Here is a 27,755-nt window from a genome sequence, read left to right on the forward strand (position 1 = left end):
TTGTGTGTACTCACAGCACTCAGCTAATAGTTCATGCAGCATGTACATATTTGGTATCTTGCTACAAAAATTGAAAATATAAAATTTGTCAAAATTTGTAAGTAGACACCACTGCCGCTTACCATACAGTCATGTTATTAACCTTCTAGCACACTGCATTGGGTAACTAAGAACTAAAAGGTACATAGATTATGCATAAATATTATTTAATCGTAAGTTACACTTAAAAAGTATATCGAGTATTTTGTACCTTAGTATCTAAATAATTACTTTAATTGTCTGATTTTTTCAGAAATCATTTGATCTCTTTAAAATTTTTAAAACTTTATTTCATAGTCAAGTTTTTCTTTCAAAATTTAGTTTATTTTCTTTCATATTTCTGTAAAAAGCCTTAATAAATGTACATCGATCACCGCTAAAAACTCCGATCGCCGCCATCTTTGGAGGCCAATTTTGGCTTCAAATTTTTTTGAAAAAGACAATTGAATCCGCTATCCAGTTATATTTTGAGATCAGGGGTCACTACTATAAAACTCATTCCGATCGGAATTAAAAAAATCGTAAACCCGATGAATTTCATCGGATTCGACAAAATTGGCGTAAACCCGATAATCCCTAATTGCCTCTACTATAAACATTTTTTTTCGTATCGTAAAAACTTTCCGACGAAAATACTAGCGGATTCATAAAAAAAACAAAAAGACATTATCTAGTTAATCCATTGTTTTTTTTTTCATTTTGTTTTGTTTACATCACGGACAGTTGTGAAAACTTTCAGCTAAATGCCACAAGAAAAACAAATTTCAAAAAAGAATTGTAAGTAAACCCAATATCCTTATTTTAAATAAACATAGTTATTTCCAGAAAGTATATAAGCAAAGTGATTCCATGGGAAAGTTAGTTATCCTCTCATTATTAGACCATACCAAGTATACCAAAAAGTTTATAATGAACACATTTGAGTGTACCAAACATCGTATAGAAACAGCAAGAAAATGGCATGCATCTCATAAAGGGTTGGCATTTCCAGAGAAGAAAGTATTCGTCCGATCTAGTCTTGATCAAACAAAGTGTGAACATTTCTTAGACTTTATATTTACAAGCGGTATTTTGCATGATGTTGCTTATGGAATAACCAAATTAAAATACGACAGCGGTGAAGAACAAAAGATAGTGCATGCAATACTGACGACAAAATATAGCCACGCTATCATGTTCTATCGAAAAAGTTGTAGTGAAAACAATTATATACCATTATCTGATTCAAGTTTGTGGAAAGTATTGCATGCAATAAAACCGAAAAAAAGTCGAAAAAGCTTAGCTGGATTAGATGATGTTACTGCTTCAGGCATGAATGGTTTTCAAACATTACAAAAATTGGCACAAAGATTTAGTTCTAAATCTCTCGAAGCTGCCCTTGAAAAAGGAAAAAGGTATTTGAAAACAAGTTATCAAACCAATTGTAGTATCAATGACTCAAACATTTCTTCTCATAGCTCAAAACATGCCTTATCAGATCCATCTGAAAAAAATCTTCAATCCAACACAGAGATATCAGAAGTGGTATGTGCCGATTGCTATGATTTGTGCAAAGCTATCGAGATGATCAAAGAACTAACAATTCAAAATTCTGACGATGCTGATTCTATTTATGATTTGGAAATTGCAGTAAAGGATGTATTCAACTACATAAAACACCTGATGAGAGATTCTCAACAGAAAAAGGCAAAAATCGAAGCTTTTAAGCAATTAAACGATGAAACTGCTTTCTGGCTTATAGATTTTTGTCAAAAAATTCTTCCGGTTCGATACAGAGAGGGCCAAAGAGAGTATTTTGGCAAGAAAGGAATGAGTTTACATGTGGATATATTCTTCATAAAAATAGCAGGAAAGTTATTCAAACGTGTTTACTTTACTTCAATGTATAGGTGTGATCAGGGAATAGGTGATGTTGTTTCGTTAGCCACTGCAGTTTTAGACCAATTCAGAATTGATCAACCGCATATCAAGAAAATGTTTACCAAATCTGATAATGCCGGCTGCTATCAGGGAAATCTTTCAGCTGAAGCAATCTACAATGTATGCAAAGAGAGAGAGATATAAAGTTGCTGAGATATGATTATAATGAACCCTGTTGTGGAAAAGATCAATGTGACAGGGAGAGTGCAGTTGTAAAGACAATTTTAAGGAGTTACGTTGACTCTGGTAATAATCTTTTGACTGCTGAAGATATACACAAGGCTATGCATTATAGTTTTGGCGCTAAAGATGCAAAAGTAGCAGTTGCTCAAATTAGCAATGATAAAACTGTAGTTACTGGACCAAAGATTAAGAACATTAGCAACTATCACTCATTTGAGTTTGGTGAGAAAAGTATGAAGATGTGGCGTTATTTCAATATCGGTGAGGGAATTGAACAAGAGTATGGAAATCTTAAAATTCAACCCTCGATTAAGCTGTTGTTGCCATATAGCAAAACAGATAATTCAATTAAGCGTAACAAGTCACTTAAGGAAAAACAGAAAAGAAGTGACAGGCAATTATATTCATTAAGATTTTGCACTGAAATGAATTGTACTTTATCATTTGAAAGCGATGCTGAGTTAGAAGAACACATGCTATCCGGTCTTCATACAGTTCCGAAATCATTAACATCATTGGATAAAGTTCGCAACTCGTTTGTTCATAAGATGAAAATTACTTCACAACTAAATATGCCAATTTCTTCATCCTCTAACAGTGCTTCCGTAAAAGACAAACCACATTGCATGAACATTTTTCTATTGCAAGGTTGGGCATTACCAGTTAGAAGTTCTTTTAGATTTTCAAATCAGCAGAAAGAACTGTTGTATAAATACTTTATTCGTGGAGAAGAATCAGGTAATAAAATGAGCCCTGAGCAGGTTCACATGCAGCTGAGGAGAGAACTTCCGCCTGATCAATATGTAACTAGCCAACAGATAAGATCTTTATTTTCAAGGTAGGCATTGTTGCTATCAAAACTTTTGCAAATTAGATTATGTTTCTGACTGTTAAATAGTTCTTTTACAAATATGAAATTAAAATTTAGGTGAAAGTTATAATTTTGTGTGTTTGTTTACATATGTTTAAAAATATGTACAATTGATATTGTTATAGATTTAGTAACCTGAAAAGAAAAGGTAAGCTGGTAGAACCGACAACAGAAAATAATGAAAATAGTCAGGTTAACGATAACAAAGAAGTTTATGGCGAAAATGATGACTTTAATCTGGCAGGAGACAATGAAGATGATAATAAATATGAGGAAGACATCGCCAATCTTGCAAAAGAAATTTGTCTTGTATGGAAAGTGAATGATTGGGTTGCTGTTGCATATGAAAAACAATGGAATATTGGATATATTGTGGAGGTAATATTATTCAAAGTATATATTAGTTTCAAGTTTTTATTTTGTTTTACAAAACAGTGCTCTAAAATAAAAGGAATATAAATAAAATGTAAAAATAATTTCAGAATGACATTATATAAGACTTTACAAGTTTTATTGAATGTAAGCAAAATTAAACAAATCATAAACTCTTTATTATATTATTTTAAATGTTGCGCTAATACTTTTAGGTATCTATAACTGGGATCAGAGTTAATTGTATGATTAACGGGCAAGAGAAGAATACTTTTCGCTGGCCAGTTACTACCGAGGAGATAAATAACCAAACTGATAAAATTATCTGTTTAGTAAATGCTCCTTTTCTAATCAGTGGTTGTGGCGATTATTCATTATCCGAAGAAGACTATAATACAGTCATATCATTATTCTTAGAGAAACTTACTGCAGCAGAGTAGAAATTATGCGTGATGTGGTGGATAATGTGTGTAAATGACTCTATTAATAAATGAAAAACTAATTTTTAAATGGAAAAACATTTAAATGTTTGATTTATGTTTTATTTAATTAGCAATATAGTTATCTTGATGTTAGATTTTTGTTCAGTTTTTAATTCATGTTATATCATGCGTGTGACAAAATCACGCGACCTTTTTGTATTGACAGTTGGATATGTTTACATTTTTACAAAACTAAGCGCCTCTGCCGTAATGGTTCATTTTGTAAGTATACTAAAACATTTTTTTCCAATTTCAAGCCTTAATATATTAATAGGCCTTAGGTATCACATAACTTTCTTTGCATTTTTAGACTCAATACCTTTGATAATTTCAAATCCTAAAAGAAAAATTGTGTGCAACACTTCGCCGCTAGAATTAACTCCGATTAAAAGTTGACAAAACTGATTGATTTTGTACTTTTGAACTATGATAATTAGCCAACCGCACAGTGTCACGCAACTTTTTTACATTTTTTGGAGAGAGCTTTTGGGTTACGTCTGATATTAACTACAAAAGCTATGTGCAACTTTTTGCCTTGCCAAAAAAATGGGTTCAAAGGTGGCAAAAACTAAATTTCTAAAAATTTTTAAAAAAATCTCAAAAATTTAAGCCCAGATTCCGAGTGAACGAAACATTTTTGAAAATTTTTTTTTTCCCCAACAGGTTTTTTCTATATTCTGATCAATATATAAAAAATTCAAGCAATTTGGAGGAGGTCACTTCCACCCTTTCAGGAATTTGCCTGATTCTTAGAAAAAACGGCTCTTATATAGTACAATTATAGTAATTAGGCACATAAAAACACTTCAATACTACAACCACCCATAATTATTGGATTGCAGGCCCTTTCAGACGCCAAATTACAACAAAATGGTTTTAGCGTAAATTTCTTCCGATCACATTTTTTGAAATTTCGGCAATAGTTTTACTAATTTTCATTCCCATTTTAAAAAGTCGAAATTATCCACTGCGGAGTGGAGTTAGGGGGATTTTTTAAAGCAGCCTCTGAATCTGAGGTTTAAAACTTATAACTAAATAATTGGTCAAAACCATTTAAATAACAAACAAGTGAAGTCATGTATGCCTATCCTTCCATATATATTTCTTTCGAATCAACACTTTATACCTAGTTTAACACACTAAAACATCAAGTATGGGAATTTCTTTAATGAAAAAAGAAAAGTTTCTGATTTTATTTTTCCTGAAAAAAAATCAATGATGAGGTTCATTCAACAAATATAGTTATTTTAATGTAACGCAGTTGTATGTCATTATCTCTTCATTTGTCATGTATTTAATGATTGTGGCTGATAATGGACCAAAAACGGAGAGCGTAAACAATGCTTATAACACGTTCGCTGCCGGGCTATTTTAAACTATGCGATATTGCTTTGCTGAGCCATAATGTCTACAATCATTAATTTTTGCCGAGGCTGTTTCACGTGGTTTCATTCTCATTGCCAAGGCTAGATATCAACATTTCAATAAAAAAAATATTTTTAATCTGAAATAATTCTATAGTATTTTTTCTTCTGAATATAACTGACAAAAAAAGAGTATTACGAGTATACTCGTAGTTTGGTAAAGAAATTTTTTTCTTTAGTGCCGAAGTACTCGTAACACTGCAATGAGTATAACTCATTGCGGTGACTACATCTTTTCAAGATGTAATTGAGAACTTGAAAGTTGTAATTAAGAAACGTAAGATGTAATTAAGAAACACAACATGTAATTAAGAAATTTTAAAATGTAACTGAGAAACCCAACATGTAAATAAGAAATCGCAATATGTAATTTGAAACATATATTATAAGCTTTTCTCAATTACAACTTTCATCTTCTCAGTTAAATCTTACGTTTCTTAATTACAACTTTCGTCTTCTAAATTACATCTTTCGTTTCTTAATTACATCTTTCATGTTCTAAATTACATATTGCGACTTTTAAATTACATTTTGTATTTCTCAATTACATCTTACGTTTCTTAATTACAACTTTCAAGTTCTCACTTACATCTTGAAAAAGTGTAGTAATGTAGCTTATTTTATGCATTATTATTATAAATAGTGTTTCAATTTTTTTGCACATGCACATTTACAGTTATCATGAGTAAAAAAGGTAATTTATATTTTGGTTTCTTAATTCTAAATTGTTGTGTTTTTTAGAATAGAAGCTAAAACATATTTGATATCTACATTATACTGTATGTTATTAAAAATGTGAAAAAAATTTAAAGTACACAATAAGATGTTTTTTAATACATTAAAAAACATTTTAGTGTGCACTTTGAATTTTTTACACAGTGTACTAATTAATGTGTTTTATAGTAGACGATAGTTCATCTGACTTTTTTTTCCCGTGAACTTTGGGAAGTCAGACGAAAACTTTGGTTATTTAAAAAAATGAATAACAGCGAAATATAATTACGTTTTGCGGGTTTAAGGAAGGGGGTAATATGCCATTGCTGAGAGCTTTTAAAGCTTCTTTTTCGTAATCCTTCAAAAGTTTAATAAGAAATAAATCACAAACTTTTTTAAAAGCATACTTTAAATTATCTTTTTCTTTTGTTATACTGCTGCTGAATAGCACTGATAATTTAACTAACTAAATTTTGGCGTAATGTAAGATAAACCCCCCGAAACTTTACGATATTTCATTAAGATCAGAGAAAAGCCGCAGGAACATATTTGTTCCGGTAGATGAAAAATTGCATTAGCGCAAAAACCAAAGTTTTCTCGTCTGACTTCCCAAAGTTCACGGGAAAAAATAGTCAGACGAATTATCGTCTAGTTTTATAGATGTTTTATTTTATGATTTGCCAACTACGAGTATTCTCGTAGTTGGCAAATAAATGACGCCAACTTACTACGAGTATACTCGTAGTTGGCAGCGAAAGTGTTAAAATGTCAACTGGACATTTTAAGTATTTATCACTTTTTGAACAATATTGTTATTTACTTAAACAGCATTTGTTCCTTTACTGCTTTGCCATTTGAAAGATAATTGTAAAGTAAGTGAAGAGCTTCATCACAATTCGGACATTAATCACCATTTTATTTTCTCTCTGAAGGTTATTTAGATTGCTATGGAAACAGCAGGAATTAAATGACCCAATTTATACGAAATCAATCAAAATGATTGGGCTTGAAAAAAACCTTGATTTGAAAACAACTGAAAATTTCTAGAAACAAAACATTAGCTGATTATCTTCAGTAAAAGTCATTTTTTTTTACAAAAAAAAAAAAAAAAAAAAAAAAATTTAAAACTGTTGTCCTCCTTCGAGAGAAAAAAAATGTCCACCGTTCGAAGCTTTTAAAAAATTCGTAAAGATTTTGTTTTTCGATTTTCTGAATTCCAATTTTTTTTTTTCATTGAAATTAAAAAAAACTTTCCGTTCTAAAATATGATCGAATCTCATCTTAAAAACTCGAATATTTTTTTTCATAACAGTTACCATTGACGACAACAAAAAAACAATCTATTTCTTAAAATATATCCATTATTATAATATTAATACATAAAATTACACTGTATTATTACAATTCCGTGATTTTTTGAAGTTTATTAAAACATCAAATTATAATATTATTACAGTTTTTGAAGTAAAAAACTTTCAGTTTTAATATACAACAAATATTCGCAACAAAAACTCCAAATGAAAATGAAATTCTTTCCGTTTTTTTTTCCACCTTTCATGTTTTAAAAGAAAATTGTTTTTTTCATTCTAAAATTACTTTATATTTCATTTCATAAATAATTCTCAGATTATTTATACATTTTACATGTTTATTTAACAAATTAAAAATATTTAAACAGTCAAAAGTAATTCTTATCACTTCAACTTTTTCAACTCTTCGATGTTAAAAAAACTTTCTTGTATTACATATACTTTTTACATATTTACATTTGTATTTATTTTTTATTTAACATATTAAACATTTTTCGTGTTTCTTACCTTCAACTCTTCGATGTTATCAAAATATTCTCCACGGTACCTGATCTCCAACTCCTTGAATTTCAAATCACGAAGCAATTCACAAATGTCGTCGATGAAGTTCGTGTCTTTGTGAAGGTAAAGTTCTAATTCTTCAGCGAGTCGAATCCATGGAAGGACAAAACGTTCAAACTCGTTAATTGATACGAAAGTATCACCATTGATGCTAATTATTATCAACCGCTCAATCTTATGCTTCGGTGTCCATCCATCGATCTTCACTGGATGATATAACCAGACACCACGAACGTTGGTCGAACATAAAGTGACAAGTTTTTTCTCATCTTCAGATAAAATGTTTTTACCAACACCTAATACATCCAACTTGCATCCTGCGGCAGAAAATTTCTCCATGAAATATTTAAAATGTAAAACTTCATGAGCAGTTGTTCTATAGTTTATAACAATCCTCCACTTTTGTTCATCGATTGATTTTTTCAAGTCCTCGGTAATTGACGCCTGCGCTTCAAAGAAGCACTTGATGAATATCACATGAGTGTCACCTGAAGAAGAAGAAGAATAACAACATATTAATATTATTATTAATGTTTATTTGCAACAACAATTACTCAAGACAATCAACTTTAAACATTTTGAAAACACGATATCGTGTTTAATAAAAGTAAAACGGATATGATTTTGTATATCGAACAGATTAAAACAATCCGAAAGATCACAAATCAATTCCAAAAATACTTTTTATTTCATAAATATTTACTAAACAAATAAGTAAGTTACGAATTAAAGAACTAAAATATTTTATGAAACTTGTCGTACGCCGTTTTCAAACTTTGGTCGCGTTACAACCAATAGAAATACGAATAACAAATAAGCCAATCAGATGCTTACTCAAAAGCATTGAAAGAGCGCGCAAATTGATTTTAAAATCGCGTGAGATTTTTGATGCAAAATGATTTACTTTTGAAATAAGATAAAAACATTTCGCTTTCTATTTCTTTGCTTTAGCAACGAAAAATATTAAAAACTAAACGAAAGCACGTCAATTAGAAGCGGTAAAAGTCGATTAAAATGGTCAAAACGGTTAGAAAATACATTTTTAAAATTTTCAAACGAAAAGTATCGCATAAGAATTTCATGGTCATCTACTTTTAAACTTTCAAACTAGTTTTGAAGAGAAAAAATATCAAATAATCTTTTTAACAAAACCAAAAAAAAACAATTTTACAACTTTAATCAAAGAAATACTACGTCATTGTTTTAGCTGAACTTTTTATCGCTTTTTACCTAAAATCTCAACTTAAACAAATATATTATTATAATAAATTATTCTGCTCAAAATTAATTCTAACATTATACATAAGAACAAAATTATGAACACTTACTTTTTTCACACCGCTCGTTCAGAAATAATTGTTTACAAGAAAATAAAGTTAGCGATTTTCATCCAAGAAACAACTCAACTCCTGCGGCGATGCTCTCGTTTGAAAAACGTTCGTTCGCTCATAATGGTTTTTGAAAATCCACCAGAGTGTGAAAGTTTCAGTTGTAATTGAAAATTCGAATCAACGTTCGAATTTTCTAATACAACTTAAAACCTCATTTTGGTTTAATTTTGTGGAAGCGTTTAAAGTTCTGTTAAAATGCAGTTAGAAATCGTTCTCTTCACTCTAATTGTCATGATTAGGGTTTCTCAAACGGGATCCCGGAAGTAAAAAACCATCCCGTTTTCCCGGAATTTCAATGAAATTTCCCGGGAATACCGGTAATTTTTTTAAAACATTTTAAACATTTATAAAGATTTTAAAAATATTATTACTCAAAATTTGAGTACTAATTACTTCCTTTTCCCTTTTGTAAATTTCTGTAAAAATTAGGAAGATATATTATAAAGGGCAATTAAATCACCAATATTTTGCAGTTTTGGTTTGTGTCTAAGATAGATAAAATATTATTATTGAATTTGATTTATGAATAGATTTGATTTACTTATTTAAATTTTGTATGTTGTAACTTACAGCATATAAAGCTTAAATAAACAAACCAAATCCATTTATAAATCAAATTCAATAATAATATTTTATCTATTTTAGACACAAACTAAAACTGCAAAATATTGGTGACTTATCTAATAAATAATCACAATTGCAAGAAATTACAATGAATAAAGGGGAGTCCCTGATATGTTAAATATAAAATAACTACGGACAAGTTACAAATACTTGTACGTGCAAAAAAAGTAATTAGTCACGCATAAAAGTTGGTAGTTAGAAAGTAAAGTAATTAGTTACGTTAAGAAAGAAGTTTGTATGTAAAAAGTGAAATAAGTGAAAATCCAAGTAAGTGAAGTTTAAAATATATGTTTAGTAATTACAACTAATTTAAAATAATTTATCTAAAGTCAGCACACTAATTCGGGATTTTTATTGTAAGTAATATAGTTTTATATTTTAGTATATTTTTATCTATTTAATTAATAGGATAATAAATATACCGCATCATGCCAAGTGGATCTAAGGCAAGGCAAAATTTTACCAAAGAAAAAAACACAGAATCTGCCACTTGTAATATATGTAAAACAACAATGTGTAAAGGATCTTCTTTGTTATTTAAAAAATCTTCACATAGAAGCATAGCCGCCGAGAGGGGGGAGGGGGGGGGGTGGACGGGGAAGATTCCCGGGGCCCCGCGTGTGCACAATCAATTTTTTAAAGTAATTTTTAAAATATTTAGATAGTTTTGACTTTTAAAAGATTTAATTAACTTTTATTTTTCATTTTCAATGACCAGAGCACGCTCCTTTTGGTCCTGGGTATGTAATTGATCGTAATGAGGGCCCCTTAAGAGAACTTCTCCGGGGCCCGAAATTTCTTTCCGCTGCTATGCATGGAAATCAAAATTGAAGAAACGAAAAAAAGACCAAACGAAGAAACAAATTTTGAAGTTAGAAATGCTCAACCTAAAATTACGTCATTTATAAAAAAGGAATCTATAGAAGAAGTTGTTTCAAAATTTGCGGCTGTAGATGGCTTTTCACGGTGCATAGGAATATACTCTAAGACCTTGCAACACATCCCCAGAAATTTTATTTTTGATTATCATTAGAAAACGTTTCCTCATTCAAAAAATGTAAACGACAACATTTTTTAGTGGGGGCCTGGGGAGAAAACACATATTTTAGGGCAGTGCCCAGGAATTTTGTTGTTCAAGATAGGTAACTAAGAAGCATGTGGCGTACTCAAATTCTTAGTATGTTGATACTGGTAGCAAATGAGGATGACTTGCAAAAAATTAGGGTAATTTGAGCTAAACCAACCCCGCCCCGATCCCTAACTGCCCCCTTCCTAGAACTACGTCTCCTGTAATCGTAAAAATTTTTTTTTTTTGTTCTATCATAAACTAGATCAAAATTCATCGACAGATTTCAAACTTCATCAAAAAATCTCCTTACTTCATTATGCGGCCGTTTTATGAAGGTAATTATAATTATATTGATGTTTAATTTACTTCATTTAAAATTTAGTTTCGCTGTTTTAGTTATTATAGTTGCTATACATGTGCTATAAAATTTAGACCTGAATACCAGAGTTATTAGAGGGAAAAAGTTCTGGGGATGTTATGCAAGGTCTTAGGGTATGTTCCTATGCACCGTGTGCTGCTACAAAATGCTCAAGAAATATCAATAGACCTTTATGTCATTATTAGAATAGACTTTAATGCCATTCACAAAAAACTGCGTTAACAAGCCGAAAGGTGCTTTTCTCATAAAAATGGAAAAATCCTCTTCAAATAGTTAACTAAGAATTATTCAAATAAATGAGTTTAAAAGTAATTTTCAAAACTGTCATTAAACGTAGACAAAATTTAATATTTTATTTCTCAATCCTACTAGTTGAAAATTGAAAATTTATACTCCTGTTGCTTTATTTGCATTATTTTATCATCAAATATAAGACATCCTAAACATTTTCTATATATTGAATGTTTAGACTTTAAAACAGGAATGGTCACGGTGCTGCTACTAGGTGCTTTGGAGTTTAAGGATGGGTTTAAGGATATACATGCATATCTACATTATGAACACGCGTTGCTTAGTCTTCTATCAGCTGTTAATAGTAATGTGAGGAAGCTAATTCTAGTAAAACAAGATGCCGTTTAAAGCAATACCACCCAAAGACATTAATTAATATTTTACAATAACGAATAAAAAATGAAAAGACGCCAACGCCCAAAAACATTAGAACCGATATAAAAAGGTGGAGTGAGAAATATAAAAAGATTAGAAGAGATTAGAAGAAAAGAGATTAGAAGAAAAAGATTAGAAAAAGAGTCTGAGGGTCGAAAAGGATCGGAGAAGGTGAACGGGGTTCGATGGGTGAACGGGGAGATACAAAACAGAAGTGTAAGTTAAAGTTAGAGTTAGTTGGAGTCAGTCAGTGAATGCTGAATAAAAAAAAGAAATACGAAAGGAGTTTTGATTGATTTTATAAAAGGAGTTTAAAAGATATAGTATTTATAATTTTAAGTGGAGAAGTTTTTTATTAAAGATTACGGAACATTAAAAGAAAAGAACTATTATTATTAGAGATTTAAAGGAGAAATATTACGCGTAAAGAAAAATACGCGCGTATTTTAATACAATTCAGAGTGCTACCATTACACAGAACCAAGAGGCATCCCCACTCACCTTTAACCCAAACCTCCTAACCTCTATCAAAACACCCAAAACCCCATCCCTATTCCCCTAAATATATTGTCAGAAGAGTTAGAGTAACACAACAAAACCCCGCCTCACAGTAATTGTAAATATAGTAAATAAACGGACAAATAGGATAGGTCAGGCATAAAGAATGTTTTGAACATAAATTCGATGAAGACAAATGAATTTTTCTTTCAATTAGAATTTGTAGAGCGAATAATATCCAGTATGATAAAAATAAATGTATTTTTAATTTGTTGTTAGGGACGACTAACAAATCTCACTCGCTGACAGAAATTGGTGTCATAAAAACTGAAACACTTTAAAGTTTTGAAAATAAACACTTTAAGTATAATATTTAGTTCGATTATAATATAGATATTAATAAATTTATATCAAGTTGGTCTGCGACTATACAGAAATTATCAACACTAGAAATTTCTTAAAATATAGCCTGCAGGGTGGTTCCACAATTATTTAGTGAGTCAGAGAGACCACTACCTGTAACTTTAGTGATTGCTAAAAAAATAGCAACGGCTTATCAATAACTTTATTACTTTTACTTATCTTCCAACATTCTTTTTTAAGATCTAAAAAAAAAATAATTTTTTTTTGTTCAATAAAAAAATTCGCAAAAATCTACTAAATAGTAAAAATTTCCTTTCCCAAAATTTAATATTGTTTATTGGCAAAACTAATATTTTCTGGCTGTTTCTTAAGTATAAGTTTAAGCATAAATTAAAGAATAATTGAGCTCTAATTATTTTAACTACTGTTCCAAATACCAATATCTTTAATAGTGATATTTGAAAACACTTTTAAATTCTTATTGGCTGTATTTATTTTTTTACTGCGTACTCATTTAATTATTTGTCTTATAATAGATTTAAAAAATCTAAAAATTCGACAATAAACTTAATCTGCAACCTGATAAAAAGAAAACAGAATTTGCTGACAAAAAGAATGAGATGGAAAGCAATTTTCTATAACAACAAACATTTAAAGAATAAACAAAACAATAGATCTGAAACAATAGATCTGAAACAATTACAAAAACAAGAGTTATAGAAACTTAGGTTCGTCAGTGAAGATTCTATTCTAAAAACAGGATTGGTCACGGTGCGGCTACAAAAAGCTAAAGAAATATCAATAAACCTTTTCAACTCTGTACAACATCATTGAATATTTTTCCTTAAAAACTAACATCGAATAACAACCTGTTCAACTAAACTGTATTAAAAAGTTACCAAATATTCTTTTTGAAATTTACAAAAAAAAAAAAGGCATTCTATTTTTCCTTTCACCCATCATGTGTAAAATATAAAAAAAGATTTCTTGAAGGAACTCTCAAACAAAACTGAAACATTTAAACTGTTATATTTAAAACCTTTTTTGAACTCTTGTTATGTTTTCAGGGGAAGAAACTTTACGATAAATACAGCCCAGTTTGAGTTCAGATTCGAAGCGTCGGTTTTAAAGGGAACAATTCAGTTCAACAAGTCGACAGAATAGAACTGTTAGGCTCGAAACAAACCCCATTTGAAATGAAAAACAAGTTGAAAACAGATTTTATTTTTTGTTAGCGAAAACTGAAATACGTGACCTCAAAAAACTAATCAATATTGAGCTAAATAACGATAAAAACATAGTTGTTACTTAGCTACTTAGCTCAACTGGATGTGCTTTCCTCAAAAGCATTTATGTAAAATATTGTATTACACCCTGTTATATAAAAAACAGTGTTTATAAATCGAAAGAGCAGGGATGACAGCGATTAGTTTACTTTAAGTGGTAAAGTTTTTTTTTATTGTAAGAAATTGTTTAAAAGAGAAAAAACAACAAGAGACTTCGCAGAGAAGAAAACAAAGAGCTAAAACCCTATTCTATCAATCTATTTTAACCTAATATCCTTTTTTCAAGTGGTGCTTTCTGTTAGCAATATTCGAAATCAAACATATTTTGCAACTGAAACTTTATAAACTTAAAACCAAGATGAATGCAGCGATTAAACGTCAAAAACTGATGTTGAACTTAAAGCGTTTCTAAGGCTCTAATAGCTCTGAGTGATTGCTTTTAGCTGCAATTTGACTAACGCAATTTTTTTTTTATAAATTTAAGAAGTCAGTGGCAGCAGGTGCTGATGAGTTTAAGGATGGATATGTTATGAACATGAGTTGCTTAGTTTTCTATTAGCTGTTAACATTAGATACCCATATTCTTAGAGCAACAGTTTACATTTAGCATTTGTTTTCGTTTCTATTTTCGTTCAACCAAGCAAAATGAACTTAAAAGAGCTGAGGATAATCGGAATCTTATTGCTGCAGTCATTTTAGAGATACTAATGAACAGGTTATTAATTCCATAAATTTGCTTTGTTCACTTTGATCATAATTTGACATCACTTTGATATAATCAATTCGAAATTAAAATATTTTAATAAATCGCGAGGTTAGAATTATTTTGTTTTATCTCCCATTTTAAACGTTGGGAGAAAATGAGTTGCTAATTTTAGTTAGAAATGATCACTTTTAAAATACACTTATTTTTTAAACTTTTTTCTAAATAATTTAAGTATAGATTATTTTAAGCATTAGTTATAATTTCGTTAAAAGTTAAAGCTAAAATTTTAAATAAATTTTACTTTCAAAAAAAAAAAAAAAAACTTTCTCCCAACATTTAAACTTGGAGATACAACAAAATAATTCTAACCTCGCGATATGTAACCATTTGTTGCATATAATGTTTGAAATCAGTTTGTTGCATGTTTGTAAAGAATTTTTTCCTTAAGGTTTTTAATGAACTTGTATCATAAAGTTTATAATGACATTAAAGAATAGAATTTGTAAAGAATTAGTCGTTTTTTAACGTTTGTTTTGATCTTTTGTTTCGTTTTATCATATTCATTTTATTTTATTATTATATATTGTTTTATCATATTCATTTTATTTTATTATTATATATTGTAATATTTCGTTTTATTATATTATCACATATATTGTTTACGTATATTATTTATATTATTATATATATTATATCGTGTTGTTTCGTTTACGTTTTATTGATTGGTATTACGAAGCGTTTTGGATAATTTTTGATAAAAGCTACTCGCTTTCAGAGTATTTTCTTATAATTTGCTATCTATTTGCTTACTTTCCAAATTATAGCATCTTACTTTAATTCAACGAGAGGTAAATTAAGATTTTCAAAATTTTTCAAGCACATGCACGGCGTCTTCTCCATTCTTAATTAAGTGTTGATGAATAGGAAATAGGTGGCCCACAGCTTTATGTCTTACGGGAAGACGGAATGTTTCAGTTTAATGAAGAACAGGGTTAGAAGGGTGCAATTTTTGATTTAGAGGGGCTGCTATGTTTTTCTCTTTTCTTAATTTTATGTGGTTTTCCAAAATTAAGTCGCTAAATAAATGGAAGGATTTGTTTTTAAAGAAATAGATATTTCTCACTTTAGTTTCTTATTTTTTTCCCTCTTCTTATATGTTAAAGGGAGACATTTCCGTAAAACTCTACAGGTGAGGAGGTGGGTGGGGGAGGGGTATTTTTAGAGAGAGAGAGAAGTTGTTTTGACTAAAGTGTTTCGATTAAACTTGAATAAGAAGTTATAAGGGTGTATTGCCATCTAGAGTTGATCTACTGATAAGGCCGAACGAAGGCGATTTCCGAAGTCAAGTAAAGTAAAACAAAAGTGTATTTGATTCTATTTCTCACACGAGAAATACTTCAATTAATGTTTACAGTTTCAAACTTATTAGAAAAATGAAATTTTTTCAATATAATCATTTTTCTATGGTCTAATGCATATTGCTAACCTATCGATACAAAACAAATTCATAAATAATAACTATTTTCTAGCAATTTAACAAAATAATGAAACTGACACTGAAAAGAAAAACTCACAAAATAGAAACTATGTTAAAATTAAAGTTTACTACAAAACGACGCTGACAAATAAAACTGACGAAATGATCCATCTAACTAAATAACGAACGCAACTGAAAATAACATCGTTTACACTACAATTAGTAAAATACTAAATCTTTATCAATTACTGAGTAGTCGAATTCATCAATTATTCTAAATTTGTGGCAAGTGAACGAATCGAAGAAATTTTCTCGAAAATAAAGCAATCACATCAATTATCAATGGGTTGACCATGTAAAAATTTCCATAAACAAATTTAAATAATTCTTACCATGAAATGGGTAAATAGGTTCTCTAAGGAAGGCTAAAAAAAAAGGGCAGTATATAAAATTTTATCTAAGAAAAAACTTCTTGTTTAATGAAAAAAGAAGGAGTCGGAGGAGAAACAAATTTAAACAATTTATCCTATGCCCAGCAAAAATTCAAAAAGTGAAACTTATGTTTTGGCTTAATCAATAAATACTCATTCCGAAGTGACAAGGAACCCAAATTTTTTTCCATATTTCAATTGTTATTGTCTTTTAATAATGTTGAAAAGTCAGATTTGGTGTTTTTGTTACGGTCAAAAACGATAATACTTTAAAACGCTACCTGCCTCTGAAAAGCTTATAGATGTCTTTTTTCACATTAAGATATTTTTAATTTATTTTCTTTTCTTTTTTTAAATAGATTTTAGAATTTAGAAGCAAAAAACAGACACTTTTCAGTAAACAAAAAATTAAAAGCTTTTAGAAGATATTCATATTTCTTGACATACTAGTCAAAAAAAAAAACATAATATATATCCACACAAAAAAAACTCAGCTATATATAATTCTGTATGTATGTATGTATGTATGTATGTATGTATGTATGTATGTATGTATGTATGTATGTATGTATGTATGTATGTATACACACTAACATACATATATGCATGGTGGTGCAAAAGTTTCTAAACTCTGGTGTCTTGAAATAAAAACTCAGAAAAAATTTTTGCCATTATTTGCAAAGCCAAAAATCTACAACAAAAACTTTCACACAAGTTTTGTAGTTCTCCCATTCTGGAAATTAGCTGATCCTTTATTCAAACTCTTGGTTCTTTAAATACTTTATACTTTAAATAAGACAAGCAAGTTTCCAGGGGATTTAGGTTTGGGATTTAGGTTTGGAGAGTTTCCTGGCCAATTTGTTGAAACCTTTATGAGGTTCTCTTAAATCAATGCCATTGCATTATTTGATATGGTAATTTGCTTCATCTTTCATTTAAAATGCATTTTTATTATTCATAGCTTCTTTATAAGCTGGTAAAATACGTTTAACATATAAATCACCATTTGCAGAGACATTTTCATTAATAAAATGAAGCTGAGTTTTTTTTTGTGTAGAAACTTTAGTGCCACCCTTATATATACAGTACTGTGCAAAAGATAGTAGCACCTAAGAGTTTTTTTAAAAAATGTACACTTAAATAAATATAAGTAAATAATATTGATTTTATCTTAAACAATATCTTGGTTTAATTTTTATTAAATTAAACTAAGATATTGTTTAAAATAAAGCTATATTTATTTATTTTAGTAATAATTATAGTAATAAAACAATTTTTTTATTAATTTTTTTTAGATGGTTTCAACTTATATCATTTTTCACCCACTTATAATGTTTGCTCATTTATTGCAGACAAGGATCAACACTTGAAATTGATTACATCAACCACTGTACTATTTATTTATTTTGTTTAAATTTATTATTATTAAATATTTTTTAATAATTAAGAATGTGGAGAAGAATTTTTAGTTACTGTTTAGTTCTCGTGTTAATTACAGATTTTTTAATCTAAAAAAATTTTTTTTTTTCAAAAGTTTTGTTTTATAATAAAATTATATTGTGCTATAGTGAAGTTAAAATAGCCAAACGTGTGAATTGTTCGCGAGCGTCAGCTTAAAAAATAGTTAAGAAAACATAATGAAACTGGTGATGTAGTGGATAAAAACAGGTCCGGTCATCCAAAGAAGGTAAGCTAACGCGATGAACAGTTTTTAAAAATAACACCGCTACAAAATCGCAAGAAATAAGCGCAGAACTCATTTAAGATTTTAAAAGAGCAAGTGGAAATTTAGTACATGCATCTACTGTGCGATGATCTTTATTAAAATCTGAATTAAAAGGCTGTGTAGCAATTAAAAAACTTTTACTACGCAAAGGTAATGAAGAAAAAAGATTAAAGTTCGCCAGAGAGCACAAAGAACGGCAGAAAAATCAATGGGACAAGGTATTGTTTACAGACGAATCTAAATTACAAATATTTGGGACAAATAGACGTCAGTATGTTAGGTGAAGAAAGGGAGAGGCATTGAAGGAGCCATGTCTAGCATCAAAAATTAAATATGGTGGAGGGAGTACTCAAGTTTGGAGGTGTATTTCAATAAAAGAGGTAGGGGATATTGTTAGAAAAACGGAAAAGCTTACAGGTGAAAAAGACAAAAATATTTTACACAACCATAATGTGCCTTCTGGACGACAACTGATCAGGGATTATTTTATCCTACAACAGGATAACGATCCCAAACATACTTGCAAATTAGTTAAAAATTATTTGCCAAATCTGCAAGAGGAGGGAGTGCTTCAAACCATGCTTTGGCCTCCTCTGAGCTCTGATTTGAACATAATCGAACATGTGTGGGACTACTTAGACAGAAGGAAGATGGAAATATTGCCAACAAATGTAAATGAGCTTTGGAATGTTCTTAAAGAAGAATGGTACAATATCTGTATCACATTTATTGAAAATCTATATAAAAGTATAAATAAAAGGCTCCGAGATGTTATTGTAAAATCTGGAAAAAAGAGCAGAAAAACCATAAAAGTAATTAATGAAAACAAAAAATTGCATAAGAAAATATATAATCTAAAAGAATAAAATGAGAGGAGAACTAAGTGACTGATAAAAATTAATTATGTTAAGCCCTAAAACTATATGTTAATAAAAACGAAAAAAGGCATTCAACTGAAAAACGCGTTTTAAATATTTAATAATGATCTGCATAAGTTTAGTCTCTTATCTATTTGAAATATTAAATCTTTTGGTGGCTATCATTTTTTTGTTGCTTTTTTTCAGTTAACTGATATTATTATTTTAACAGAGACAGTCACCGTATTTAAAAGGTATTCTTTAACTTACCAATATAAAAAATTAAATTACTTGAGTCATCTGGAAAAGATAAAAACTTTCAATATAAATTACAAATCAAATGAAGTTTTCAATAATAAAATGAATCAAAAATTGATTCTAAATTTCTTTAACACTAGTCATGAACTTACCTAGCACAGCATGAAGCAAGGAGTTTCTTTCTTCATATAAAAAAAAAAAAAAAAATGAAAAATCGATGCATTTTCACTACAATTCACAAACATGATTATCAAAGGAAGCATAAAACTGGTTCTAAAATTTCTATAAAACTTTTCATGAACTTACCAAACATGGAGTTACTTTCTTTCTTTGAAGTTTTTAAATTAGCAAGCAATCTCAAAAAAGGTCTTCCATTTTCATTTTTCAGACCACAGATCATTGGCAAGCAGCTTAGCAATTTTCTATTACTAAGAATCTCCTCAGGACTCAAATTAATGTGTGCATGTAGTGAAACACAAAACTCCATCAAAGTCAGGTGAACAAACTGATACTGATAACCAAGCTGTGACTCAACTTTTTCAATGAAACCTAAATCATTACTTTCAATGTCACCAATATCTTCAAAATAAACTTCCATTTCCTTGTGAGAAAAAACAACTTTGCTTTCATTAAACAAATGCCAAGCAACTTTACAAACTTTTAAAATGAATTGCTTGCTACTCTCCTTTTCCATCAACTTATAGAATGGTTCATTGTTTCTGTTTATATGCTTTTGCAAAAAGTATAGAAATATACAACAATACAACTCTGTTGTACTGAAGAATGATAAAGAACCCCTGAGCATAGATGAACCAATAACTGTACACATTGCTGATAAGTAAAAAGGGACAGATGCCATTGCTTTAGCAACTTGAGATGAGTTAAGAACATCTTTTATGGCTTCTTTTGCATTTCCAACTCTTTCTACATACTCATTTATTGCAAGGTCATTAAAACCCTTTATTTGAATGACTAACTTCTCCCTACATTCTGTCATTTTATTTTTATATTGTAATATAGCTCCAACTCTTCCAGCAACAACACATTTGTATTTGTGAAAGTCCAAAATATCTGCTAAAACATTAACGATGGAATGATTGCTTGGATTTAGAGGATTGTGATTTATTAATTCATCCAAATAAGCAAACTCATCCAAACCATCTATCACAAACAAAACTGAAAAGTATTCACAAACATCGCATTCTTTAAAAATATTTTTGTAGAAAACTTTTAGCAACTCATTTATGCTAACAATATTTTGATATTGATTTAACTTTCTACATTCAAGATAAATAACTAAATCAACTTTTTCCCATAATGTATTACTGGCCCAGTCAAGTAAGCATTTTCTGAGCAAACAAGTTTTTCCAATTCCAGCAATACCACAAAGCAAGAGTAAAGGTAGTTCTTTTGAGAATGCTTCATAAAACTCAATTGGTTTGTAAGTTGTTTGTTTGTGAAGGAACAACTCTAGCTCAGCAATATTTAAAGTATCTCTCTCTGTATCATTTGCATCAACTACTGTCATTTCTACAAACTTGTTTAAAAAATCAACATTAGTGGGACTTATTACATTGTGTTCAAGTTGATCCATTTTTTCATAAGTTCTTTGATAAAACATCTTCAGTGCTTTACACATTTCTGAAAGAACATAAGTATAAAAAAAGTGTTTGGTGTGAGTTCAGAATAGAAAACTTAAAATTAAAATTTGAATAAAAGCTTACAGGGGATTATTAATACACTTTGATATCCAAAAATACACAACCAACAGCATTTTTTTTGTTTTTTACTTAAATTAAAACAAAAAAAAATTTTATTTAAAAAAAGAAAAAATTTTAAAATCTTCGTTTTTTAATGGAGAGGTATTAAAGCAAAGTTGTTATAGCATCTAATGAAAAATTTAAGATTGTTAAAAACAATTTTAAATATAAAACAATAAAAGATTTTAAAAAGCGAAATTTTAATACTTTTATAATTATTTTGTATATAATGTGTTTGTGTGCATATGAATCATTCCCCTTGTCCTTCTTCCCTATTTCCTGATCTTATCACACTTTTTAAAGTCAACTTTATTATATGAATTTTAAGCCTTTATTGTGTGACCAATTTGCTTTGGAGGCTGTTTTTGTATATTCCTTTTTTTATTACATATTAATTTATTATAAAGTTATTCAACTGAATCAATATTATTTTTGTTGTTATTAGTACTTTTAGCGATTTTATTATTATTGTTATTATCATTATTATTGTATCAACAATAAAAATGATAATGATAACAACAACAACAACAACAACAACAACAACAACAAATAACAATAATAATAACAATAATAATAATAATAATAATAATAATAATAATAATAATAATAATAATAATAATAATAATAATAATAATAAGAATGATAATAATAATAATAAAGAGAGTAATAACAATAATAATAAAGACAGTAATAACAATAATAATAAAAACAATAATAACAATAAGAAAAATAAAAATGATGATAATAACATTAATAATAATAAAAACAATATCAATAATAACAGCAACAATAAAAATAATATTAACAACAAATAATATTAACAACAATAAAAATATTAATAACATTAAATATAATTACAAAAATAATACCAACAACAACAGAAATAAAAAATTTTACATTAGCTATAAGTAAAGATAAAGAGGAAGCATCAAGATAATACTGAACTTGTACAATAATCTTCCACCATAATTCCAATTGAATGAAATTATGATGGCAGATTATTGCTGACATTAAATGAGAAATTTTCAAAAAAATAGATGTGATAAAGAAGAACAGTTTTTTTAAAATCATTATTATCATAAAAAACTGCAGAAAAAATAATTGAAAACAACCGCAAAAATGTTTAGAAAAAATTTAGCATAACTTTTAGTTTATTTTTATATCACTTATAAAACCCACAAAAATCTTTTACAATTGGCTTGTTTCTATAAAATGTTTGGATGTTCTAACAGAGAAAATATTTTGAAGAGGTCATCTGACTTTAACACACTTTCTTAGTTTGTAAGTTTGGATATCACAACTCCTTTCAACTTCATGACTTTTTCAGAAAAGGTAACAATTTCACAACTAGCTGTTTCTAATCTTTTGAGCTTTGCTTGAGGTTTTAACAGGTGTTAGAAGGAAGTGATAAAATCTTTATAAAATTTTGTCAACTACTTTTTAATTTTACATAGTTTATTATAACTAAAAAATATTTTATTCAAAAAGTAATTTGACATTTGCTTACCATCTTTATGCTGTTCTGCATCTGGAAAAAAGAACAGAAAAACCATAAAAGTTTTTTAATGAAAACAAAAAATTGCATAAGAAAATATATAATCTAAAAGAATAAAATGAAAAGAGAACTAAATGACTGTTTAAAATAAAAACTGAATAGATAAAAAACTAAATTTTTATAACAAATACAAGATTTAAGAAATGAAATCATTTACCAACATTAAACAGAAACTAAATAAAAAGTAACCATGACAGTTATTCATTAAATGTATTAGAGGAATTATCATATATTTAAAAAAAACGTCAGGGGAATCAAAAGACTAAAAAATAATAAAAAAAGACTAAACAAATCGATACAAAATAATAAATAAAAACAATCTTCTACTGAATTGGAATAAAAAATACAAAGAATGTAAAATCATTTAAAGTTGAATCTCATAAAAACTAAATTTAAATTCAAACCAATAAAAATTTGATGTTTTGCAAATTAAAACATTTATGTAAACAAATAAGCAATTTAAAACTTCACAAAACAAAACTACATTCTGGTAGCAAAAACAACAATAACAACAACAACAGCAACAATAATAATAATAATAATAGAAATAATAATAATAATAATAATAATAATAATAATAATAATAATAATAATAATAATAATAATAATAATAATAATAATAATAATAATAATAATAATAATAATAGTAATAATAATAATAATAATAATAATAATAATAATAATAATAATAATAATAATAGTAATAATAATAAAAATCATGATGATGATGATGATGTTGATGATGATGATAATGATGATGATGATGATGATAAAAAAAAAACAACAAGAAATAAACTAAAAAAGTAGCTATTAAAATTATAAGGTCAGAAAATTATAACTTAATACCACAGCTATGCTATTAATTTAAGCATTATAGAAATTAACCATCAACATTTGGTTTTTTGATTTTAAATGAATAAAGTACAAATTTCTATAAATATCAATTTTTTAAGATAAATCAAATTTTAGAAAGTTTACTGAAGTTGGACTCTTTATGTGCTTAACACACCCAGGTTATTGGTGTGACTGGTGTACATTCATATGTAAAATTGTTTTGAATGAAATCGGTTTTTATTGAATAGCAAATCTGCACAGTCTTTAAACAAAATAACATAAGGTTTGTGAGATATTGCAATTTTTTTCTGAATTAATGCAACTTTGTATGTTTAAATATATAAATTATTGTTAATATAGATTTATTTGAAATAATTTACACATATATTTTCATTTTAATTGGTATTATTTGATGAAAATTGAAAAATCAACACTGATATCAACGCCTGTTGTTGTTATTATTAAGCACCATGATGCTTAATATAAATTTTTTTTAAAAAATCAAAATTTGAAACGAAATGACTAAAGTAAGACAACATTTTGCTTTTCTGAAAAAGATTGAGCTAATTGGATGTCTTAATTAAAACATGCTTTTAATCGAACACATAAATTAAAAAACCTGGCAACTTAAAGAACGCTAACAAAAGTACACATTTTTTAAATTATAAATTAACCAATAATAAGTTGAGTTAAAAGTAAAATGCTTTAATCAAAATAGTCTATAATAATAAAAGTAAACCAATTACAAATTGCAAATCGCTTCACCCAAAAAGAACCTCAAGAAAAGTCCTCAATTTTCTTTTTTCAGTCCACAGATCATTGGCAAGCAGCTTCGTATTTTTTTTATTACTGATAATCTTTTCAGGACTCAAATTAATGTGCGCATGTATTGAAGCATAAAACTTCATAAAAGTCAGGTGAACAAATTGATATTGATAACCAAGCTGTGATTCAAATTTTTCAATGAAACCCAAATGACCATTTGCAGTTTTATCAATGTCATCAACAATTACAACAAAATTGACAAAACAACAGAGTTGGGTCTAACTAATTATTTAGAATTAATAATAGAGAGAATAGGTGAAGTTATTGGTGTTAATCATGTGTGATTAGTCTTTTAAAATGTTATAAAGAAACAGGATCAGTTTGAGAGTGAAAGACCAAAAGAAGTAAAAGAATAAAGAAGTTTATTTTACATTCAAAAGACTTAAAGTTAGTCGCAAAATATGTTATTTAGTGATGAGATGAATGTTTAAGTTGATAATTCTAAGGTTTGAGTTGTGTTTTGTCATAAAACTTATGAAAAATACAACAAATATTGTGTGCTAAAATGAACAAAGCAAGGTGATTATCTTTACCCATACATATTCTTGATAAACCAATTAAAGACCTGGGTTTTTATTTCAAAAGAACAACATAACAACAAGATAATGCCATGTCTTTCAGCAATATTTGGCTAAGATTGTTTATAACAAAAAAAAATCAACACAATGACTTGGCTTGCAACAGCCTATACCTTAATGGCATTGAAAATTTGTGGGCTTGGTTGATTCAAAAGCTTGCAAAATGGCAATCATTCAACAAAAATGATTTGATTAAAAATATATATTTATAAAGTATTTTACTTTTTCTAGCAAGGATTAAAAATGCTTCTTCAAAGACAAGAGATATTTAATTGTTAAAAATAATTATTGAAAAAATTCAATAATTTAATAAAAACAACTTCTCAAAAAGAAGTTTTCTTGAAATTTTTTTTCAATTTGGAATTATTATTTTGAATTATTATGAATTATTATGAATTATTCTTATGAATTATCTGAAGAGAGACATACAAAAACTACAAGAAACTCACCCAATAAGGTTATATCTTGTAAAACATCATTTCTTCCCATATCTTTCAGAGATTTCTGAATGCGTGTTCTGTAATCATTTGGATGCTGTTGGTAAAGTTTCTTTAAGAAAATTTCAATTTTACAATTTCCTCTCGTCAAATCATCATGACCTATTAGATCAACACCCACATTATAATCTATATGCTCAAGAGTAGCATCCACATCATTAAAAAGAGTGCCACGTGCAAAGAATTTCCATTCTGATCCAACTTTATCTTTTAAAATATTCACTATTTTTGCATCCATTCTTAAATAAAAATTATTTATCACCTATTATACTATGAATACTTTAATCAATTGTATGACCTTCTTTTCAATAATTTTCAATCAACAAACATATACATTCTAATGTGTTTCATGAACAATTTTAGTACTGGTTACAAAATACAGAGGTTTAACTGATATAAGAAACCGTTGAGTCACAGCTCTCATCAGCATGAACTACTTGAAAACGAAACAAGTAGCAAACAACTTAAGTTTTAAAAACATTATTTAAATGAGGGACTGAATATCAGAACTGAAACTAAAAAGTTGACATCAATACTTTCTCCTGTACCAACCTGTGAAGAAGATGTTTTAACATTTTATTTGACACATGAGGTTTAATGGGTAACAACATTAACAGTTGTTACCCATTAAACCTCATATGTCAAATAAAATGATTTAAATCCTAAAATGTTTAATTTACAACAATATTCAATTCCAAAAATCTGAAAACTTAGCATGTTTAAGTCTTGTCTATGGACCAGGAAAGAAATGATACTGATATTGTTGTTGTAACAGGAGTTTACACTGAAGAGAAAGAGCAATCACCACACTAAGTGAGCTTAAAACGTTGCTTTATCTCTTTTAAAAGCCACTAATAAAAATTGACTTACATTTATAAAGATTCAAGTGAAGATTCAAATATAACTTAACAATACTATTGATGTATATTCAAGTTCTGATACTGCCAATACAGGAAATAAACAGTGAGACTCCAGTCTCTATTTACATAATCTTTTCATTTTTGGTACAAAACATTACATTTATATTATATTTATATTATGTTTATATTATATTTATATGTAATTCTGTTACAGAAAGTTCTACAACATTTAATGACGTTATGGATTTAATAGTTTTAATAGTTTTTACCAATGAAAACCAAAGAATTTTAAATATGTGTTTGCAGTTATTTATGACGATTTTTGAAGGTTATTTTGGGAAAAGCCTACGGTATAAATAGAGGAGAAAACTACACTTCATGCAACATAACATAACAGCAATGCACTCTTATTTTATAGCAAAAGCACCTTTTTTAAAAACTGTTGATTATCATCAGATTAATTTTTTAGCTTAACAAAGAAATGGGCTTAATTGATATTTGGGTTAAATTGACACCTGAGAATAAAACTTTTGTAGACAATATCTTAAAAAACAAACCTGCCAATTTTATTTTTTTAAAAAAAGAGTGTAAAACTAATCTCTAGTGTATTTTGATAAGAATATTCAAATATTTCTTTTTGAAATTATTCGAATATTTTTCAAATAATTTTCAAACAACTAAACTTTTTCACTAAAACTTTTTTATGCTCACTAGTAAGCCATAAGCAACAATTTGTAAGCAAAAAATAAAAACGGGCATTTCAATTTAAGAAAAAAACTATAAATGCTATACAAAGCATTGCAGATTTATTTCAGAATCTTAGAATTTTGAATGTCTCAACTTATATCAAATGAATGATAATGATATAGATGATCAAAAGGTGGTGATGTCACTTGCAAATTGTTCAATCTTAAATGACAAATTCGTTTGGTTAACACTTTTTCTTTTAAATGTTCAAAGTTTGAAAACGCTGTATGCAATGATTAATAATCAGAAAAAATAAACCTAACAACAAAAAAAAAAAGTCAAACTGATTTAAATCGAATTCAAAAACTGATTTAAATCTTCCTGTCAGCAAAGAGCAATATTTGTTAAACTTAAATGCCTACCTATTTGACAGGTTGTTTTTCTCAAGCAAAGGAGTGTAAAGAGTCTGAAGTCTAGAACTGCGCTGCCTTAATCATCTATTTATGTTTTGACAACTCCCGGTGTCACGTTAAATAAGTAGAAAAACAGTCC

The 27,755-nt window shown here is 28.2% G+C and overlaps 2 protein-coding genes and 1 pseudogene across 3 annotated transcripts in view; 2 read left to right on the top strand and 1 right to left on the bottom strand.

Moving 5' to 3' along the window:
• Window positions 1–27,755, top strand: part of LOC149894894 (uncharacterized) — a 315,082-nt gene that overhangs the window by 267,786 nt on the left and 19,541 nt on the right. The gene's annotated exons all lie outside the window — the stretch shown is intronic.
• On the top strand, window positions 868–3,962 carry LOC145182858 (uncharacterized; annotated as a pseudogene).
• LOC149894917 (NACHT, LRR and PYD domains-containing protein 1 homolog) lies at window positions 7,779–27,749 on the bottom strand. Of its 2 annotated transcripts, XM_090076695.1 has the most exons (7): window positions 27,626–27,749; window positions 25,609–25,895; window positions 22,875–22,895; window positions 19,914–21,248; window positions 19,760–19,789; window positions 16,728–16,760; window positions 7,779–8,364 (listed from the first exon to the last, which is right to left on the bottom strand). In XM_090076695.1, exons 2-7 carry the CDS (start codon window positions 25,892–25,894, stop codon window positions 7,799–7,801), a joined length of 2,271 nt encoding a protein of 756 aa, XP_089932821.1. In that variant the 5' UTR covers window position 25,895; window positions 27,626–27,749; the 3' UTR covers window positions 7,779–7,798. The 2 variants fall into 2 exon arrangements, with proteins under 2 accessions (XP_089932821.1, XP_089932822.1); XM_090076696.1 differs by lacking the exons at window positions 7,779–8,364; window positions 25,609–25,895 and having other exon boundaries at window positions 15,865–16,760; window positions 27,626–27,735.

This window comes from Hydra viridissima, unplaced genomic scaffold (assembly GCF_058129835.1).
Source record: "Hydra viridissima isolate aposymbiotic clone 2 unplaced genomic scaffold, HvirCarnegie_v1 scaffold_1, whole genome shotgun sequence".
Classification (NCBI taxonomy): domain Eukaryota; kingdom Metazoa; phylum Cnidaria; class Hydrozoa; order Anthoathecata; family Hydridae; genus Hydra; species Hydra viridissima.